General features: G+C 37.0%; 3 protein-coding genes across 3 annotated transcripts; all 3 read right to left on the bottom strand.

Annotated features, from left to right (window-relative positions):
* Positions 1–1,339, bottom strand: LOC113280275 (uncharacterized protein At1g24485-like). The gene is made up of 3 exons (XM_026528923.1): positions 1,252–1,339; positions 663–1,140; positions 1–490 (listed from the first exon to the last, which is right to left on the bottom strand). Exons 1-3 carry the CDS (start codon positions 1,337–1,339, stop codon positions 1–3), a joined length of 1,056 nt encoding a protein of 351 aa, XP_026384708.1.
* A 10,024-nt stretch (positions 1,340–11,363) lies between these two features.
* Positions 11,364–12,718, bottom strand: LOC113283898 ((RS)-norcoclaurine 6-O-methyltransferase). Its single transcript, XM_026533279.1, has 2 exons — positions 11,896–12,718; positions 11,364–11,785 (listed from the first exon to the last, which is right to left on the bottom strand). The coding sequence occupies exons 1-2, from the start codon at positions 12,640–12,642 to the stop codon at positions 11,492–11,494; spliced, it is 1,041 nt and encodes a 346-aa protein (XP_026389064.1). The 5' UTR covers positions 12,643–12,718; the 3' UTR covers positions 11,364–11,491.
* A 1,497-nt stretch (positions 12,719–14,215) lies between these two features.
* Positions 14,216–19,619, bottom strand: LOC113283897 (fimbrin-2-like). Its single transcript, XM_026533278.1, has 14 exons — positions 19,367–19,619; positions 19,108–19,278; positions 18,525–18,772; positions 18,252–18,423; positions 18,060–18,098; positions 17,882–17,950; positions 17,661–17,777; positions 16,627–16,838; positions 16,287–16,442; positions 16,001–16,200; positions 15,590–15,747; positions 15,359–15,455; positions 14,904–14,995; positions 14,216–14,749 (listed from the first exon to the last, which is right to left on the bottom strand). The coding sequence occupies exons 1-14, from the start codon at positions 19,454–19,456 to the stop codon at positions 14,576–14,578; spliced, it is 1,995 nt and encodes a 664-aa protein (XP_026389063.1). The 5' UTR covers positions 19,457–19,619; the 3' UTR covers positions 14,216–14,575.
* Between the last annotated feature and the right edge of the window lie 2,013 nt (positions 19,620–21,632).

Here is a 21,632-nt window from a genome sequence, read left to right as displayed (position 1 = left end):
CTACTTTTTCCATCCAGAATTTCCTTGAACTAATGCATCACCGATAACAAACCCTTCAAGGGCATTGATCAGTGATGGAAGAGTTGAATCATCTGTCGGTTTAAAAGCAATCGTATATGCAGAAGTAATATTAGGAATGTGGACCTCCAATGCTCGCCCATATGGTGGAATCACAGGGCCCTTGGGAACAATAATACTATTGATCAGCTTATTGTCAACACTTATATCCATTGATCGTTTCTGAGTAGAACTTAGTTCGATCACTTCTGAAAAATATGCATTAAAATGAACAGGATATTTAGGATCTGCAAAACCACTATAAGTAATATGATTTCTGGTCAGTGTCGACGTTAGTGCTGCCCTTAATACCGCCTCAGGAGGTTTATCGTCAGTGTCGACAATAATGGATGGGGAGTTACTTGCAACCGTAATCAAACCAGTAGGTGGTCTAGTTGTGTGCCAAATTCGATCGAAACTGTCTTCAGGGAATCTACATGATCAGACTGTTAGTTATTTTACATGGATAGGGAATAAGCTAGTAGCCCCTGCAAATATGGAATGCATAAATGTATATGTTCATATACAAACCTTATATCCGTCTTGGTAAAAGCATTTCTTGTCATGAAAAACAATGGATAGTTGGAACCAATATTACTGTAAACCTTTGAATCCAAACTTCTAACTTCCAGCGCAGATATAAACGGAATGTTACTGATAGAGTTTGAGCAAGACATATATTTATATTGTTTCCATTGTTCAATGAGTATGCCACTTCTTTGTATTCAATACCACTCATGGAGGTTTCGATCCGTGCCCAATTGTTTCCATTGAAATGAAGAAGGAAATTCGGTGGGTTTGCCTTCTTGTCATAGTTGCCGTAATAGAAAGTGGCTCGAACAAGGACACGCTCAGCGGTAGTAGTATCTTCGATATCTATTGAATAACAGTTCCTTCTCCGAGTTGGGAATGCTCTAAGAGTGCTCATGACTTGATAATCCCAAGTACTTAGATTCGATGGTGCAACTTGGACTTTATGTGTTTCTCCAGTTTGTATGTATGCATCGTCCCCAACCCATTCAATCGAATTTGCATCCGTATGAGGTTGTGATGAAGAAGAACCACAATCTATGCTCAAAAAAACTGTAATATTTACAACAATAATGAAATGTCAAAATTTGATGAACAATTAATGCAAGTACAAGAAAAACAGAATGGAAAAACAAGAGAAAATAAAGAATAGTCGATCATTACCTTTTGCAGATACTGGTACGAGGATAAGAAAACATGAGAAATATGAAAAGAGTAAAAGTATACGAAGATCGAAAAGTTGGGTATTCATGTTTTAAATCATAAGAAACACATAAGTTAGAGATGGAAGTTCTTATATACAAATTTCATTTGGGTGTTTGGGCTTGGTGTGTAATAACCGAAGTTTTGATTTTTGAATTATTACAAGGAATATATTGACTTGTTTAAATGGTATATACCGAATAATATTAATATGTCAAGCTGTGGATTAATGTTTCCTTAAACGACTTTGATCGATCGTGGGTAACCACCTCGTACTAGCAAACGTGGGATCAAGTCATGATAAAGAAACTAGCTACGTACCAATTGTAACTTCACACCTTCAAACAGACCTCAAATGATTTTGAGTTGCACCAAATTTTTCATAGCTGCTAATAGGGTACTTTGTAATTTGCTTGGATGTATCATTCCAAAAGTGAATGATGTTTTATCTTATGAGTTGAAATTTTTTACGGATCAAATGACAACCATTTCCAACTGGCAAAGAGACGTGATTGAATTACAGACATCCACATTTTGTATGATGAGATTTAAGAGTTTAATATTAAGATTCTGATACTGAAAATTCGTTACTTGGTCTTATTTGAAAGTGGTATGCAATGAGTCTTATTGTGATTAATTCGTGCTGTCCAGCAACTACAGGTTTTAGTACATGCTTTATCTGTTAAAAAAATTTAGTAAGATAAAATTAATGAAAGCTTGCAACATATTGGGTGATTTTTAATGTTGTAGAAAAATGATCGTAAAGTTCGTTCAACTCAGACTTAGGAGGGTTCGATTCAAGATTTAAATTCTAATTTAGCTAACAGATATATGCAAGATGATAACAATATGAAAAGCAATTGGAACTCCGGACTTCATCATTAATCAAAATCAAGTGATACATATATTAATTCTTAACGATTATAGCTCTTTTATGGACTTTATTTCTTTATCAAAGGTTGGTTTCGAAAATATCAATTGTAAATTATGAACATGATGCATCAAAAGTATAAAGACTAAGCATACATCATCAAATAAGATCACAACTAATTAACAAAAATTATAAATCAATTTAAAGATATTTTGTAAAAGAGTCGTATGTTTAATGCGTAATTAAGATCTGGATCTTAAAACGTGCAGTTGATGCATTTGGGTCGTTGACTAACTAGAGACTGTTAGATGATAGTTAGTTGACTTTTTATATTTGGTCAAACACCCTGACCTTCAGTTAACTGTTCGAAATGGTCAAAAAGGATTTTTATTCTGCTCCCTAGATTAAGATCCGTTCATTATTGATGATGTGGTAACCGGAAACCAAACTTGAAAGGAACCGGCGAAAATCATCGAAATTTTCTTGTCTCATTCATCTTAATTGGGTTTCTAAGGTACTTGTCCTAAGCTTGTAATCGCTGTGTTCAACACAATCTAAAAGAAGTTGATGTATGAATAGGGCTCCAGTCAAAAGGCAAGCTTGTGCAAAATATAAAAATGTCTGAATTTTCAGATTTTTATTTGTTCTTCTTTACGTTTTGGTTTTTTGTCTTTTCCTTACAGATTTTGAAATTTGGAGTGAAGGAAAAATTTGTCAAAGCTTTTGGTGAATACTTGAAGATTTGGAGTAAAAGCAAAGCGAAAGAAGCGAAAGAAAAGAAGAAGAAAAATTAATTAAAAATAAATAAATAGAGAGAGACATTTTATTTTGTTTTTATTATTTAGAGTTTTTATTATTTATTTTATTTTTTTAGACTTTCCTTTTCTTTTGCATTATATTTTTGGATTGTGGACTGTGGACTTTGGGACTTTTTTTTAAAAAAAAAAAACTTACGGAAGGGTAGTTTAAATATAAACTGTTTGCAGAGAAGGACGGCGATTACGATATCGCCTCGGCCCCTCGGGTTCGTACATGACATAGGAGTCGTGGCCCGAGCCGACTTCAGCGGTTCATCCCCCGTCTGGAACGGGAGGTAAGATTATCTAAACACCCGCGAATCCCCTGTCAGCGGGTTTACTGTATTCCTTTGTTTGCATATATGCTGAGGAATTGAAAAAGGCTGCTTTAATTTCCTAGTAAAGGGCAAGGACTGTCTATACAAGATAAGGGTTCGGATTTCATCACCGTTCTCTTCTTCCCCGCCTTAGGAAAACGAAACCAAACACGAACCTAAGCCTAAAATTTTGACTAGAACGAGACCTATAGGGTAACGAGCTTAATAGGAAAGTCGTTCGAAAAATATTGGTTACTCTTTTGAATATACTTTGAAGTTCATGATGGTTTCTGTGAGTTGAATACGCCGCCTTGTAACGCTGGTGAGGCCTTGGGTATCAAAGCTCCACTGAGCTTCTCTCGTCTCTATTCAACTTACTTTAACTCAGACTGATTCCAGAGGGGTTTGCTTAAATTGTAACGAATTCCCTTTCGAAGGATTAAAAGCTGGTCTAGAAACAATCTAAGTGGAGCCATCATGCTTTTTGTTTGCTAGAAATCAGTAGGTTTGCTGTGGTGGAGTCAGCCTTGTTTGTGTTTGCATAGAAATTCCCATCCTTTTAGGACTTTTCTTTTTATTTTTGTTTTTTCTAGTGTATGCCCGAGGTCATTAGAGAGCGGGCTTGGAAAAGAAACACTCTAGGTCGTTTGATTAGCGACAAACCTAGTGGTTCTTCTTGTGAAGGAGAGGAGCTTGAAGACTCTTCTTTTGAGAGCCCTGTCTTTGGAAATTTCAGCTTTGAAAACTTGACAATGAGTGAAGAAAGTACTCCTAGTCCTTTGGTAGTGCCAGAAATGGCAACTTTGAAAGCTTTTTTAAACCCGACTAGGACCTCTCGTCCGCTTTGTATCAAGTTAACTGAAACCGAGGCAAATTATGAACTCAAACCTGGGACTTTACAGATGCTCCCAATCTTTTTAGGAAAAGAGAATGAGAACCCCTATTTTTATGTTAGGGAACTTGAGGAAGTTTGTAGTACTCTGAAAATTAAAAACCTTAGTGATGATGCGTTGAAACTTAGGTTATTCCCCTTTTTCTTAAAAGATAAAGCCAAATCTTGGCTGTATAGTTTGGATTCTGAGTCAATTGAAACCTATGGAAAACTTACATCTGCCTCTATACAGAAGTTTTTCCCAAGGCACAAAATAACGTCTATTAGGACACAAATCTGTACTTTTGCTCAACAAGAGGGATAATCTTTATATAGGTATTTAGAAAGGTTCAATGACTTAATATCTCAATGTCCTCATCATGGTTTAGAGAAGGTTAGGTTAGTTCAGATCCTCTACGAGGGTTTAGATTATTCAACAACAACCAAGGTTGAGTCCTTATGCACAGGTTGTTTTGAGAATAAAACTGTTGATGAGGCGATGACATTTTTGAATGAAATTGCAGATAAGACCCAACAATGGGAAAATAGTAGGAAACCCCAGAAAACAATTCTTTTAAGTAGAGGAAATGTCAATAGGGTAGAAGGATCTTATGAGTCAGATGCTAAAATAGCAGCCATATCCAAAAGGTTAGAAGCCTTAGAACTAGGTCATTCTAGTGGTAATAGTGGTAGAATAGAGCCTTTTTGGGAAGGCCATACTGTTGAGGAGAAAGCCAATGCTCTTTATAACAACACTAGATTCGATAACCGTCAGAAGTTAGACCCATATTCAGAAATCTATAACCCTGGCTGGAGAAACCATCCCAAACTTTCTTGGTCTAAGGGCCAGAATCAAGGTCAGTCTAGTAACTCTCAAGTTCCCCCAGGTTTTGGATATACTAAGAATCCTTCAGCTCCGACACAGTTTCAGAACCCTCCGGATAAGAAGATTATGAGTTTAGAAGAGCCTCTTGCTTTGTTAACTCGTAACACTGTGCAGTTTCAGCAATCTGTTGCTCAAGGTATAGAAGAGAATAAGAGAATAGGTCAGGCTAACTCTCAGGCTATTTCCCAGTTGAAAACCCAGGTTAGTCAGATAAATGAGTCTTTAAAATAAAGAGGTAAGTTTCCTAGTCAAACTCAACCCAAACCTAGAGGAATTAATAAAATAGGTGAAAGACCATCCGATCATGTAAATGTTATTAAAACCCTTAGGAGCGGTAGAGTGATAGACAATAAGGTTTCCATGCCTGATAGTGAACATGTTGTAGTTCACCCTTCTGAACCAGAAATTGAGGAGACTGATAGAGTCTCTAAAGATACCAATGAGGGTCATATTGATCCCGGCTTTGTTCCTAAATCCCCATTCCCGCAGCTCCTAGTTCCAACTAAGAGGAGTCCACCTTTAATGATATATTGGAGGTTTTTAAGCAGGTTACTATCAACCTCCCATTGTTAGATGCGATTAAGCAGATTCCCACTTATGCCAAGTTTCTTAAGGATATGTGTACGCGAAAGCGAAAACTTAGTGTCCAGAAGAAATCCTTTCTAGCTAGTCACGTGAGTTCCACTATTCAGAATACTACTACTCCTAAGTATAAAGACACAGGGTCCCCTACCATTTCTTGCATAATAGGTAAATACCGTGTTGAGAAAGCTTTGCTTGACTTAGGAGCCAGTGTGAACTTACTTCCATATCATTTGTACCTTAAGCTAGGACTTGGTGAGATGAAACCTACCCAGATAACACTTCAGTTAGCTGATAGGTCCGTTAAAATTCCTCGTGGTATAATCGAGGATATTCTTATAGAGGTCGACAAGTTTATATATCCAGTGGATTTTGTTATCCTAGATACCCAACCTGTCCCCGACCAAGAGAACCAAATACCAGTGATTTTAGGTCGCCCATTTTTAACTACATCCAATGCGATCATTAACTGTCGAAATGGTATTATGAATTTGTCTTTTGGTAATATGACTATTGAGCTGAACATTTTTAATATTAGTACCCTCTGAACTAGATGACTCGAACATAGAAGAGGTGAACATGATAGGAACATTAGTCGAGGAGTCATTACCAAACACTTTGTTAGAAGATCCATTAGAGAAATGCCTAGATCACTTTGGGATTGATTTTGATGATGATAATGTGATTAATGAGGTGAATTCTTTGTTAGACTCAACCCCTTTGTTAGACACTAATAATGGATGCAAAACCTAAGTTCGAACCACTACCAGTTTCTAAGTCCACCCTAGTTCCTTCGTTAGAAGAGCCTCCTAAGTTGAACCAAAAACCATTGTCAGATACCCTGAAATATGTGTTTTTAGGCCCGTCTGAGACTTTACCTGTGATTGTAGCATCCGACTTGGATAGTGATCAGGAAAGTAGGCTAGTAACCGTCCTTCAAAACAACAGGGAAGCTTTAGGGTGGACCATAGCAGACATTAAGGGTATAAGTCCCACTGTTTGTATGCATCAGATCTATTTAGCGAGTGACACCAAACCTTCTAGGGAGATGCAACTTCGACTGAACCCTAATATGAAAGAAGTAGTTCGAACTGAGGTTCTTAATCTGTTAGATGCAGGCATTATCTACCCAATTTCAGACAGTAAGTGGGTCAGCCCCGTTCAGGTTGTTCCCAACAAATTCGGTATTACTGTAGTACAGAATGATAACAATGAGTTAATCCCAACCCGGGTGACCACGGGTTGGCGTGTCTGTATTGACTATAGGAAATTGAACAAGGTCACTAGGAAGGACCACTTTCCCCTTCCCTTCATCGACCAAATGCTAGAGAGATTAGCTGGACGTAGCCATTATTGCTTTTTAGATGGATACTGCGGTTATAATCAGGTTTTCATAGCCCCAGAAGACCAAGAGAAAACCACTTTACCTGTCCCTTTGGTACCTTTGCGTATAGACGCATGCCTTTCGGGCTATGTAATGCCCCTGCGACCTTTCAGCGTTGTATGATGAGTATATTTTCCGACATGGTAGAACGGTTCTTAGAGGTCTTTATGGATGATTTTTCAGTGTTTGGTTCGTCTTTCGATGAGTGCTTGCATCATTTTTCATTAGTTTTGACTAGGTGTAAGGAAAAGAATTTAGTGCTTAATTGGAAGAAACGTCACTTCATGGTTCGTTCAGGAATTGTTCTAGGGCGTATCGTATCTTCGAAGGGTATAGGGGTAGATAGAGCCAAAGTTGACCTTATTAAAACTTTACAGGTCCCAAAAACTGTAAGAGATATTAGGTCATTCTTAGGGCATGCAGGTTTTATCGTCGATTCATTAAGGATTTTAGCTTGATTTCTAGACCTCTTTGCAATTTTCTTGCAAAAGACGTTAAGTTTGTCTTTGATGATGCTTGTTTAGAGTCTTTTGAGAAGATTAAGACTTTACTCACTACCGCCCCCATATTCCAAGCACCCAACTGGAACCTACCCTTTGATATCATGTGTGATGCTTCAGATTATGCTATTGGTGTTGTGCTAGGTCAGCGAGAAAAAAAATTACTTCATGTGATTTGCTATGCTAGCAAAACTATGAATGATGCCCAGTTGAACTATACCACTACCGAGAAGGAACTGTTAGCCATTGTGTTTGCCTTAGACAAGTTTAGACCCTATCTCTTAGGTTCTAATATCGTAATATATACTGATCATGCTGCTTTGAAATATCTTCTGTCTAAAAAGGATACGAAACCTAGATTGATTAGGTGTATCCTTTTGTTGCAAGAGTTTTCTCTAGCCATTAGAGACAAAAAGGGTGCCGCAAATGTAGTAGCAGACCACTTGTCTAGGCTAGTTGTTGATTCCCCTGATGATTCCCTTCCTATAAGGGATGGCTTTCCTGATGAACAACTGTTCTTTGTTACCCAATTACTTTGGTATGCAAATATAGTGAACTATCTTGTTACTGGTCGAATGCCCCAACATTGGGGTAAACAAGATCGTTCTAGGTTTTTATCCGAGGTGAAGCACTTCTTTTGGGATGATCCTTATTTGTTTAAGTATTGTCCAGACCAGATTATTAGGAGACTGCTACTAAGATGTATACCTGAGAGTGACCAGTCCAGCATTATTTCCTTTTGTCATGATCATGCTTGTGGGGGTCACTTTAGTACTAAGAATACTGCTACTAAGATATTGCAGTGTGGATTCTATTGGCCTTTGTTGTTTAAAGACTCTCATAGTCACTGTGTTACTTTTGAGCGTTGCCAGAAATTAGGAACCATTTCCTGTAGGAACATGATGCCCTTGAACCCGATTCTTATTGTTGAGGTCTTTGATGTGTGGGGTATTGACTTTATGGGTCTGTTTCCTTATTCTTTTGGTAACCTATACATCCTTGTCACTGTAGACTATGTCTCTAAGTGGATTGAGGCGGTTGCGTGTAAAACCAATGACCATAGGGTTATGGTTGAGTTCTTGAAAGATAATATACATACACGTTTTGGTACACCGCGTGCTATAATTAGTGATGGAGGGTCGCACTTTTGTAATGGACCTTTTAGGCTTTTGATGAAGAAATATGGTATTACAATAAGGTAGCTACCCCGTATCATCCACGGACTAGTGTTCAAGTAGAGGTTTCCAATAGGGAGATAAAACGTATATTAGAGAAAACAGTTAATCCTAATAGGAAAGACTGGTCGTCTAGGCTTACTGATGCCTTATGGGCTTACCATACTGCGTTTAAAAACCCCATTGGAATGTCACCATATCGACTTGTGTATGGAAAGGCATGTCACTTACCCGTTTATTTAGAGCATAGAGCATATCGGGCTGTTAAGCAGCTAAATTTTCACTTGACAAGGCAAGAGCCCATACGAAACTCCAGCTCAATGCGTTGGAAGAGATTCGTAGAGATGCATACGATAGTGCCAAGGAGTATAAAAACAAAATGAAACTTGTTCATGATAAGAATATTTTAAGAAAGTCATTTTCTCTAGGTCAAAAGGTTCTTCTGTATGATACCTGCTTGCATCTTTTCCCTGGGAAGTTACTTTCTCGGTGGACAGGTCATTTTATTGTTCGCACTGTCTTTCCTCATGGAGCTGTTGAGATCGAGACACCAGATGGTATTAGTTCTTCGAAGGTTAACGGTCAGAGATTGAAACCCTTTTAGAGCCCTGTCCTACAGGTGATGTTGAGGAGGTCCCTCTGGAGGACCCTGTTTACCCTTGATTGACCATCGAGGTGATTATATATTGAATATTAGTTTTTTATTTCTCTCTTCACCCAGGTACTATCTTTCAGATTTCTCTCTTTACTAATTCCTCATGCTAATTTACTTTTTTATCCAACGATCCTTTCGCTTCTTTGCACGTCCTTCATAATTCCTTACATCTACTTGATGACTGATCTTCACACTCGTAACATCTCCTTTAATTTCCCATATTCCACTTGGAATTGGGAATCTAATGCACTGATGTAATGTTGACGCTACAGCCTTTATCGCGTGCACCCATGGTCTCCCCAATAACATGTTGTATGGTGATTCTATATCAACCACACATAATGTTATCTTCGTTTGTATCTCTCCCAACAGTATTCGCATCGTTATCTCACCTTTTGGTTTTGTCATGGTTTTATTAAATCCATGTATATTGTAAGTTGGATATATCATATTTGCATCTTTGTATCCCATGGCTTTAAACGCATGATAAAATAATATATCAACAACACTTCATGTATCCACCAACGTTCTATTTATCGCCCATTCTTCTGATTCTTTCGTCTTTTCATCATTCTTGATTTTCTCAACCGTTACCGTGATTACTACTGGATCTGTTCGTTTTAAATTTTCTTCCGGAATTTCATCTGCTGCAAACGTTATCTACGTCTTCTCCCATTCTTTTAATGGGGATTCCTTTTCTACTGTTGTCACCTTCTTTCCATGGTAATCTCGTTTGTGTATTCTTCCTGTTATTCCCGCTTGAAAATCCGCATCGGAGATTGACGTTTTTGTTATAAAGTTACACTGTATACTCCTTCCTCTTCCTCGTATCGTCATGATTCTTGCTTTCTTTATAGATTCTTCACTTTTCATCTTTGTCTTCTCCAAAATTTCTAGATCTAAGTTTCCAAGATTCTATAAACCAACCAATAGGATTTATCACTATTCCATGTTTCTAGCGCCAGATGTAGTTGCAGGAAATCCTACAACCACACTTGTATAAGAATATGAACAATATACTAAGAAATCATGGTGAAGATCATTCGTTTATTTATTGAAATCTTAAATTGGATACAAGATAATACAAAGGTTTTACTTGCTCTCCAAATAAACTTTCTCTCTCTTAATTTCTTGTCTAACACACACTAAGAGATCCCTCATTACATGACAACCTTCCCTTTATATAGGATACTTACATAGTGGATGACAGCTAATAGATCTTTTATTTTCGGAATCACTGTGCGTTAAAATCGCTCATGTACATTCACTCAGATTCGCACACTCTACACTTCGCACAGATCTTCATACTTTACTCGTGATTATGCTGACATCATCAAATACGTCATCTCTATTTTACTATGTGCGATGATCTTCGCTTATATTGCATGACCTTTACTTCGCATACATAATGAATGTGCGATATTTCACTCCTACGGTGGTAGAGTGTGTGCACACAAAGTTTATATCTCTTGGATATATATAATGAACGGAGTTGTGCATAGAATTGAGAAAGAAAATCTAAACATTTGCTACCAAGTTGACCATGCGTGACTTATCTAAACTTGCAGATGCAGTTAGCAAACTCATCTTGCACGACTTATGTGTAAACTTCACGCATTGCAGCGAAGGCTCCAAATTTGTACTCCCTCTGGTTCTAAAAAAATAGGCTTATTTGCTTTTCACAAAAGTTAAAAAAACCAAACATTGTAGCCACTTTTTCATGTCTTTTCCTAATCTATCCTTGGTCACCACTCATTTGATATAAGAGAAATGGGAGAGAGAAGTGGTTCCCTTTTTATATTAAGAGAGAAAAGGGAGAGAGAAGTGGTCCCTCTATGAGTATACTAGTAAAATCATAACATTTGACTTTCCACATATGGAAACAAACTTATTTTTATTTATTTTTGACATACCCAAATAAAAAAACAAGCCTATCTTTTAGAAACGGAGGGAGTATCATTCATCCACTCTACTCTTTACAGTTACAAACGTGGGATATCAAATTTAAGCAAAGTCCCTCAAAATATCTAGAAAGTAAAGTAAACGAAAAACATTAATCCAATGCAAGTTGGAAATTCATTCATCTTGCAATTGTTATAAACATAAACATAATCCAAAGAGAAAGCAACAATTAATCAAAGGGAAAACCGGTTAAAATGTTCCTTAATAAGGGTAAGCCTCAATTACAGATTGGACAGCAGATATCTGAGTGACTTTGTGGCTAGCAAAACCAGCGGCATCAAAAAGTGTCTTCCATTCTTCTTTGGTTCTCTCTTTTCCACCAGTGTTAAGCATCATATCCAAATCCAGTGTGAGTCTAATTTTTGCATATGGATGAGTCGAATCCATGTCTATCACGACATCCACGATAATAACTTTGCCAACTTTTGGTAATGCTTCTTTGCATCTCTTCAAGATTTGAATGCATTCATCATCGTTCCAGTCGTGAAGTATGCACTGCAAATTGGCAATAACCGGAGGTTTTAAAAACGGCCGTAGTCAGGGTACTAGGAAGCTATGACTTAAAAGTTGCAAATGAAGTAAAGCAAAAAACTTTAAAGTTATACCTTCATGAAGATGGCATCAGCACTAGGAATAGACTTGAACATATCTCCAGAAATTTTAGTGATATTGGGGATTTCAGGAGAATCAGCTATGACATGAGGAAGATCATAGATAGTGCACTTAATATCCGGAAAAGCTTTAGATATGGCTTTCACTGCAGTACCCGTACCACCGCCGACATCAACCAGTGTACTGATTCCATCACTGAAAATACTTTTGCACTCATTAGCCAATGCAGAAGTAACCAATCTAGTATCACAAGCCATTGCTGCATTAAACAATTGATTCTTTTCAGGATTTTCACTCATATACACCCAAATACTCTTCCCCAACGCTTTCTCAAAAGCGTCACAGTTACCGGTCAAACCGTCGCCTAAATGGTGCCATGGAGCTAAGAAATCCTTATCATTTATGCATAAAATTGAATCAACCATTGATTTCTCCCAGCCTCTCAACAAATACTTAGCTGGTGGAGCTAATGAGTATTTCTGCGTGGTAGCATCTATTTTGAAGAGCTCCATGTGAACCAAGTAACGCATAATTCGGAACAGACGGTCTTCGTTAACGGGTTGAGCAACGGGAAGTTTCGATGCCAATTCGGATAAAGACATGGGTTTGACATTGTTGTGAAGTGTTTCAGCAATCTCTAGTTGGACTGCACATTTCAGAACTAGTGATTCTGCGAAACCGTAAATTTGTTTCCAGATTTTTGCTTGGTTTTGTTGATCAATCTTGCTTACTGTTTCCATTTCTCTCTGTTTAGACACTTTAGCTGTTGATGAGAAGAATGATTGAATGATTTGAGCTATTCTCTGGTGCTTCCTTTTGACCCTTTTATATAATCAATCCTATATTCTTTCCGAGCACTATAAAACATGGGCTTTGTTCTTTTTTTACTTTTTCTTAGTGAGAAATAAGTGCCCACGCGAGATCAATACACGAGTATCACGTGGGACTCTCATGAGTCATGTCCCAAAAAAATTAGGTGTTGAATATGAAATTGTCATGCATACAAGTATTGACAAAAAATAGTCTCAAAATTTATCATGCTCATAATTGCACAAATGCACACTGAGCACGAGCTTTTAAACTGTCAGATTTCCTGTTATCGAGATGCAGATAAATAAATGTGAAGTGAGTTAAAAAAAATTGCACTCATTTGTATGATGGCACGACGCAATATAGAATACTGATGTGTGGAAGCAGTTGTACAGTGAATATCAGGATAAAATTGCAAGGATAAGCTTCAATTATAGATTCTAACTCTTTCTCTGCTCTCTCTTTTCCTCCAGTCATGCTTAAATCTGCTATAAGCTTAAGTCTGGAATAGATATCGCCAGAGTTCGAATTCAGTACAACGTTGGCGACCTTACCTTTGGTCTTGAGGCACTGCTTCTTTGCAAAGCTTTAGAATCTGAGAATCGCCTAAATTACTAGTCATTAACCAGTGTACATCTATCACTTGAAAGTTCATTGCATTTTATTCAAGTAATGAGGTGCTACGAGTTTACCTCAATAAGATGGCATCCGCACTTGATATGTACTCAAATATATCTCCTTCAGCAAATATTTCAGTAGGATTGAGGGGTCAACTCGCAATGATGTGAGGTAGATCCAACACAGTGCATTTTACGCAGGGGGAAGCCTTCGAGATGGCTGTCGATGTGCCTCCACGGACAATAAAAATTGTTGTTAACCCTTCAAAAACGCTCTTTCCCTCGTAGTGGAGAGGCCAATTCAGCAAGAGTCATTGGTTGGCCGTGGTCACAGACTGTACCAGCAATATCAAGCTCAACTGCACATTTAAGAACCAGGGGTTCTGCAAATCCATAAATTAGCTTCCATATTTTTGCTTGATTAGCCTGATCATACTTGGTTACTTCCATTTCTCCTCAACTACACTAACAAAATTGTAATGGAAAGATATGGAAGAATACAGAACCCCTGGGAGTACATAAAAGAGAAGTAATGTTAGTTGATGGTTCATTGGTTTGCTTTTGCTGGTTCCCATCTTGACTCATTGGTAGGACTTTAGTTCCGCGTTGTCAAGATAGTGGGGGGGACTGGATAGTTTATGTCTATGAGTTCCCTCAGCTAGTAAATGGTTCATGATATTAGTTCTACAGCTCGAGGAAATCAGAGAAATGAGCGCCACCCAGAAGATGACGGTCATGAAGGCTGAACTTTTGTGAACATGATTCACAAGAAAATAACACCCCTTAACAAAGTATAGAATTTGAATCAATCAAGTTCTGCAAGACAGCGCAGAAACCCGCAAAAGACGCATAGTTCCAATGGGATCATCAGTTCATACAAGAAGAATTATGGTTACATTCCTGAACATAAATGTGAAGAAAGAATCAACTAGTACTGCTGTTCAGGACAAAATGTAAAATCTGTCCCTTTTTATGTTTAAAAAACAAACAAATTCAAGTTTATATTTACATGTACATTTGTTTCAGCTACACAATATATATTCTTTTGATGGAAACAAAACCTAATCTACACTTACATTCTACAGACTGGACTTATAAATATAACAGCCTCAACACACTTATGGATATTCAGGTCATCACATTATGATTCTATGACTAGAAAAATAATACACACAATATTTTTAGTGGGAAAATTGGAGAAATTCTCTTTATGGCCTGAACATCCATTAGGACCGGTCACCTCTGTTTATCTGTCCTCTGTTGAAGAGGTCTCTGAAGCACTATCGTCCATTGTACAGTTTGACATTGTCTCCGATGAGTTTTCGCTATCAGAAGCTCCACCTGGTCTTTCTTCAATCGGTTGTTTCATAAACCAATACTTGATACTTGCTGTAAGTGTAAGCATCATTTTCTGATTCACCTGAAGCATAAATTTATCATATTTGAATTTTATTAGACAGCGTAACCCTCTGGCAAGTGACATATTCAGCTGGAGAAACTTCTCTACAAGGACGGGACTTAAAGAACTGTGTCTTCCTGACCATTCAGAAACATGTAAATGGAAAGACACATACCTCTGTTATATCTTCTGGTAGCAAGAATATCGAGCATCCAAGCTTTCTAGCAATGCTGATAACGTATGTGGCGTTCATCTTTTTCTCCTCATCTGCATCAAACCAAAAAGAATAAAATTCAAAAGGGAAGGTAAGACAGTTTCAACCAGTGAAATAAACGCATAAAGCTTTTCTTTCTGACATGGTACAGGCTCAAGAACAAGATTGTGTCTCCCAACACTGACAACCTAGTAATACAAGGTGCTAACGGTTAACCAATTCAAAGGTCTCCCTTATGGTGTGTAGTTGTTCAGCAGGTGTAAAATCTGCCTATAAGCGAAATAAACTACGGTTTGGCTTCATTCATGATCACCAACTTCAAACTCCCTTGAAAATGGAAAATGTTGTGAAGGAAATTTGAGAGTTTGTTTGAAGAAGCTATTACTCCAGATACAACCAAATTTGTCCAAGTTTACCTGTTTCTCCCTTAGTAACAAGACTCCAGTTCACAACTCTGGGCTCCACTGCACTGAGCAACTCGAGGAAAAATATACCATCAGAGAGACTCTTATCCTGCAAGTACAAAATTTATTACATCGCATTTTCTGGTTTCATCGACAGTTTAGTATATAACCCTCCCTTGTGCCTGAGAGAGTCCATGCTGAACCAGGCACATCACTTAAAGAGTCCCAAATTCAAAACTATACCTTAAAACTTTTCATCTGACTGGTTTTCCCTGCATTCTTCACTTTAACATTAGCCCAGTTCAGAATATCAGCATCAGTTATCTCCTTGTCATGAGAGTGAGATCTCAAGTTCTTGAGGAGCTGGATAATGTTGCAACGCATCAATTGCCACAAGAAAGCTGGAGGAAAATACCAACTTAATATCAGATATCTTTCAGGATCTTTATAATTATATTGATGAATAAGAAGGAAAAAAGAAAAGATAGAAATAAAATTTTCTTGCCGAACATCACTTTCAAATATTCCTGAAAAAGTGTTAAAAGATTTTTTTCACTATTATATCATAAAGTAAAAGAAAAACTAACAAATACTACAAAGAGGCAATTGCACATGCAGGACAGTTGTAACTAAGTCCAAAAGTAAGAGGCGTACCCAATATAAGCTTCTTATTGCCCTGCACAATATCATTCCCAGCAACATTGACTAGGGAAAACTTTAACTGTTTACCGATCTTCACTACTTGGTTGCAGTTTTCTACTTTCCTGAACGGCATTTTTATTGGAGGTTTGCTTGCAATCTTCCAATTAACTATACCAGGAGAAACCTTGTCTAAGGCCTCTAAAAGGACCCATCTGTACATAGATATACCACTATTAATAAGGAAAACAAAAAATAAAGCAATCACACTAGTCATGTAAGACATACGAATTCTGCTCACCCATTTCGAACATCTTCAAAAACATTGTCAATATATGTCGAATTACCCAAACTATTGATCCAAAGGCGAAAAGCTTTTTCTTCTCTGGAAATCTGGGACTCATCTGGAGAAGTTTCAATAAAAGATATTTCCTTCGTTTGTGATTTGAGACCATTCCTACAAACAAATTACTAGTTAGCTTATAGATATACACATATCTTATCTAACTGTAGATACATTAGAAAGCTAGATTGGATTGGAGATGCAAAGCTACATTCTTACTGAAAAAAGTGGTAGTAACCTGGCCTAATCATGAACACTTCATAGTAAACCATTCTTCACAATATACAACTAATCTCACCTGTGCTGGAAAACATGTGCAACAAATGCTAAGTTTAGATTTGGCGACCCCTCGACTATGTCTTTTGCTGTCAAGTATCTCTTGCAACCCATTCGGTCCGCATGTTGAAGAATTAGTCTGGCTCTCTCTAGAAAATCTTTTAAGGTAAATATAGATGGGTTACCATGCTCTGGAGCAAGAACATTTAGCAAGTGTGCATAAGCCAGTCCATCCTGCAAAGTAGCAAAATTTAATACTTGCAGAAAAATTAAAACTTGAGAATCACATGAACAAAATCTTTTTGTTAGTCATCCAGATGAAAGGTAACTGACTGTTAAACCAAACTAATTACAAGAATTAAGAGATACGATGGAAAAACAAATCATGTGCAACTTTTTTCGGAGTATGTACATGTTATAGCAGATACTAAACACGCGACAAAGTATTCCTTAGAAATACCCGATGACTTCCGGAAGAAAGAAGATTGTATCCGGAAGTCCTGGATTAGCATGGATAGTTAATTCTTTTAGGTAGTAAAAACGCAGTTCCTCGTGAACTGGAGCTTGCATGGCTAAACTATAATTGGTTCTCAGCTAAGAGAGAGTATTGGAGTTGGTACATTAACCTAATATTATGATGCGTATGTTGCAAAAAGAAATGCACCATAGAAGAAATTAGTATTTGAATTAGATGGTTTTCAAACATTCCACACCTCGAAACTGGAACTTCTGAAGCTCGCAGAAGACCAACAGACTTCTTCAGAAGAAAAAATATGTACTCCCAACTCTACTTAGAATTAGCAATTACACAAATCAATTTCAAATATCAGAACATTGGTTTATTCTGATAGAGAACCAGGTGGTAAAATTTCAGAACGTCCTCAGCAACATTTTAAGACAATTTCAAGTTTAAAAAGCAATATGCTGATAAAGAAAAGAAGTGTAGGCAAATAATGCTTATCAAACAGGGATGGCATTATAGGAACCTGAAAGAAAGGGACAAAGAAGCAAAGGCAAAAAAGAAAAAGAAAAGCAGTTTAGATTACTGTCACATACCTTCACATCCGAAGAGAAGTTTGTAACTGTTTTTTTGTAGCTTGTTTTCTTCAGGTGGAAATTCATCCACCTCAGCAATATCTTCTCAGGGGCTAGACCCATCAGCTCTTCCATATCCTGTTGGATTAGTAAATGCACAGAAAAGTTAGATATAAAGTTATGTACGACAAGCAAGAGTAACCGGCAAACAATACTGAACAAGCAAAAGGAAACTCCCTCACCTTACTATCTTCAACCAACTCTAGAAGCTGAGGTGTTTTCTTCAAGTTAAGGTCTGCCAGTAGTTGTATCTGCATTTCAGATGTATTAACATCAGTTAAGTGGGAAACGGATATGGATCCATATGTTAAAGAGATGAGTAGTGTGCATATTGCGTCAACGAAGTCCACTACAACATACCTTAATAATTTGAGAAATCACACCAAGCACCAGATGACGCTATAAAAACAGAAAACCAGACGAAGATTAGCAATGTCGCTGACTAAATGCCTACTAGAATGTAATAGAAAGACAAATGACAGGAAATTGAATAGAAGCAAAACCAAAAATACTACTGAATAACAAGAAACTCAAATAGTTGGAGAGCTTTACCCTTCCTTCAATAAAATCCTGGGTGCCAATGTTAACTACTGTACACCCAATAGCCTTGGCAGAATTTAGACAAAGTGTATGATTTTCATTCCTTTCCCAAGGGTTAAGTATCCTTTTAGTATTGATTGCCCGTTCATCGATAGTCCCAGGGACTGCCACATTGATAAGTTTACTGCACCAAAAGGTAATAACCACTTCCACGATTAGTCCCACTGCATGAAAATGATTATCTCTAAGTTTAAAAAATAAAAATGCTCAGATAGATAAAATTACCATAGAAGAACTCCATCCTTTACAACTTCAAAGAGATCATTAGACAACGGATCTATTGGTAGGCGTTTCTTTAAAAATGGATCTTCTCCAAGGTAATTGTTAATATGAGCAACATATGATGACTTTTCAGATTCACTGATCGTATGCAATAGCGTAGTTGTAGCAGCTTTTAGGAAAGCAGATGAGTCCTTTGCACCACCACCGCCACCTGGTTTAGCATTTGTATGGGCTTGCATTTTCAGATACACCTGCCAATAAAAATCAACAGATATTAAAAAAATTGGATCATTCCTCTGAAACCTCATAGCAGAATCCTCAATCCTCAAACGATAAACTTACCAGTTAGAGATTAGAATCCTCAAATCTCAATTTCTATCTAATCTACTCTACTTGTACCAAACCAAAATCTAACTTTTAATTAAAGATAAAGTTAAAATCTAACATTTCAAAATTAAAATCCAAGCAAATCAATTGGAATAAGAAATCTCAACAAAAATCAGATTATATGTATAAAACCAAAACTCAAAGAGACTATTGCATTGATCAATCAAACCACCACCAAGAATTTCTTCAATTTTCTCACCTTAAGAAATCCTTCAAAATCAACTTCTTCACTCAAACTCCCATTTGATTCAACCAAAAAAGAACTTCTCTCTTCATCAGTTAGATTCTCACCAACAATCTTTAGTTTCGACATCATTGATGGTAAATCTTCTAACGTTACACTTCCCAGCTCTCTTCTCATCGATAAAAACTAAACAAAAAACAAAAAAATTATCAATGTAACCACCAATAAGATTCAAAGGAATTGAGGTTTTCTTTTCATCATCAACAAAACTTACATGAGATTTTAAGCTTCTGAGTTCAACTTGAGTGAACTGATTCTGAAGCCATGGATCTGAAACCAATACACCAGCATATCCAGCAGCCATTATCAGAGATCTAGAAGTGTGAAGAAGAGTATTGAAGTATGAGCTTCTTCTTCTTCTTCTCTCTTCTCTTTTTTTGTTTTCAGAGAGAAAACAGTAAATCTCTTTAAATTTTGAAGAAGAAATGAATTCAAATTATGACGAGATTGTCCTTTTTAGCTAAAGCCCTACTTAAGATTCAAATTAATGTTTGTTAATTAATTTTGTGGTTTAAGGAATTGGAGATAATGATATTATATTATGCAGGACACTACACTAGTCTACTATCGGTAATGATTATTTTGGATTCGCACGAGATCATACAGAATGTTACAAAGAAGATTGTTTTGTGTAAAGTCATGTTTGATTTTTGTTCAATCCAACTGGCGTTTTGTTTAACATGGGTGTTGTCATCGATTTACATTCATGAATATTCATCAGAGCAAGCGCTATGGAATGAGAGCCCTCATTGAATTTGAAAGAGTTTGATCAAAATAGATCAATATGTTAATGTGGGATGAAAGCTTTCACCCACACACTCAAAATCATTCACATACTCATTCAGGTGAATGAGTGTTCAAACGTCTTCACTAGGAGGCTAAAGATTTGCCGCTCACCTAAAACCCACCAAAAACGGCAGAAGTTGAACCGTTCCAATAGATTTTCTATTAAACTCTTTTATGCGGGTTCCATTAGAGTTTTATAAGAAAAAATATCTAGGAGGCACATCTTTAGCCGTTTGGAGAGAAAAAATCTCTCCAAACGGCTGATCTTCAGCCTCCTAGTCTATAAATTTGTCAGCCCATGGTCACAAATACACTCTTTCAGCTAGACTCTCACTGGTTTTGGAAGTGAATGAGTGTTAAAAACACTCACTCCATAACCCTTGCTCTTAGAGTCACATTTCTTGACAACCTTGTGTTGGATTTTTGAGTCGGAAGCCCAGACATATTACATAACTCGCGTAAATAAATGTGGAATTTGATACACAAGCTCATTATACCGTTACGTATTCAAATGCACTATAAGGTCCTATGAACGAGATTTGACTGTTAGATTAGCCAAAAAATGTTGTAATTCCAAAAAAACAAAAAAGTGTTGTCTATTTGTTAATGCTAGTTCTCTCTTAACATTTGCTTAACAGCGAGATAGTTCCGTTGAATGGTTCAGTGCCACAAAAATCACCTTTTTGTTGAATGGTTCAGCATATCCAGATTATTTTTTTGATTTGCAGGATGAGATTGGTTACACTGAACCAAACAGCACGTGGACTGTTAATTTAGCTGCTAAATTAGCACACTATAGGTACTCGAATTCGGACTCGTAAACTAATATCATACCCATATTTATTGAGTTAAATAGTCAATAGTAATTTTATAATATTTTTTATTAATATACATCTGAACGTTTTTGATCTAACACCGTTATAATCATCCGTCTGTATCAAGAACTGCAAGAACCTATCACACCTAGAACAAGAGCCAAATTAGAGCAGGAGCCAAAATTACAGTTCTTTTCAAAATTTCCACCGTCCTTGCCATTTCAGGTTGGTTTCCCTAAAAACAAGAAAAATTTCAGGTCGGCTACATAAAAAGTTCAGTTCAAATTTCCACCGTCCTTGGACACGTGTAAGTTGGGCAGAGCGTTGACAGCAGAGTTAAAGCTCAGTTCAAACTTGTAATGATCTCTATTTTCGTTAACTTCGATGATTTAATTTTTAATTATCCGTTGAAGTTTGAATAGAAAATCTATTGGTTTCACCATTCCAGGTTATTTTAATCAAGTTCTTCAGAAGTTCAAATGGATTTGTGCTGCACATTTTCGCACAACAGTGGTACGCTAACAATTTATGGCTCTTTGTAAAATGGATCCCATTTGGTAAAAATACACTGTGGAGTACAGTGACTTTGACTTCCAATTGAATGAGGCTGGACTGGAGCGTACAAAAAGCACATTCAACCGTAATTATGTGCATACACGAGATATTTATGCACCTTGCTTGCGAACCCTCTCAGTGCTAATAAATACATGGTTAATGACTCTCTAATGACATCCGGTAAAACCACTAATTGGTCATACTTTTGATGCAGGATTAGTAAACAACTATATGTTTTTGAGAATGGACACTGATGTAAGTTGTGAATATCATAGATCACAGGATCAGCAAATAAATTCTATGTTTGTATAAAGTTGGATTTTA

The sequence above is a fragment of the Papaver somniferum genome, chromosome 5 (assembly GCF_003573695.1).
Source record: "Papaver somniferum cultivar HN1 chromosome 5, ASM357369v1, whole genome shotgun sequence".
Lineage (NCBI taxonomy): Eukaryota > Viridiplantae > Streptophyta > Magnoliopsida > Ranunculales > Papaveraceae > Papaver > Papaver somniferum.
Note: the sequence above shows the minus strand (reverse complement) of the source record. Positions and strands in the feature narration are given on the sequence as shown.

What these genes read in the sequence shown, in the direction of transcription:
- LOC113280275 (XM_026528923.1), bottom strand. Translation starts at nt 1,339, where the DNA reads ATGAATACCCAACTTTTCGATCTTCGTATACTTTTACTCTTTTCATAT. An exon ending in CGTACCAGTATCTGCAAAAG is followed by an intron (nt 1,141 to 1,251) that starts GTAATGATCGAC and finishes TAAATATTACAG; the next exon opens with TTTTTTTGAGCATAGATTGT. An exon ending in TTAGAAGTTTGGATTCAAAG is followed by an intron (nt 491 to 662) that starts GTTTACAGTAAT and finishes CTGATCATGTAG; the next exon opens with ATTCCCTGAAGACAGTTTCG.
- LOC113283897 (XM_026533278.1), bottom strand. Translation starts at nt 19,456, where the DNA reads ATGGCTGCTGGATATGCTGGTGTATTGGTTTCAGATCCATGGCTTCAG. An exon ending in AGTTGGTTGAAGATAGTAAG is followed by an intron (nt 17,778 to 17,881) that starts GTGAGGGAGTTT and finishes CTAATCCAACAG; the next exon opens with GATATGGAAGAGCTGATGGG. An exon ending in TACCAGAAGATATAACAGAG is followed by an intron (nt 14,750 to 14,903) that starts GTATGTGTCTTT and finishes TTTATGCTTCAG; the next exon opens with GTGAATCAGAAAATGATGCT.
- LOC113283898 (XM_026533279.1), bottom strand. Translation starts at nt 12,642, where the DNA reads ATGGAAACAGTAAGCAAGATTGATCAACAAAACCAAGCAAAAATCTGG. An exon ending in CTGATGCCATCTTCATGAAG is followed by an intron (nt 11,786 to 11,895) that starts GTATAACTTTAA and finishes GCCAATTTGCAG; the next exon opens with TGCATACTTCACGACTGGAA.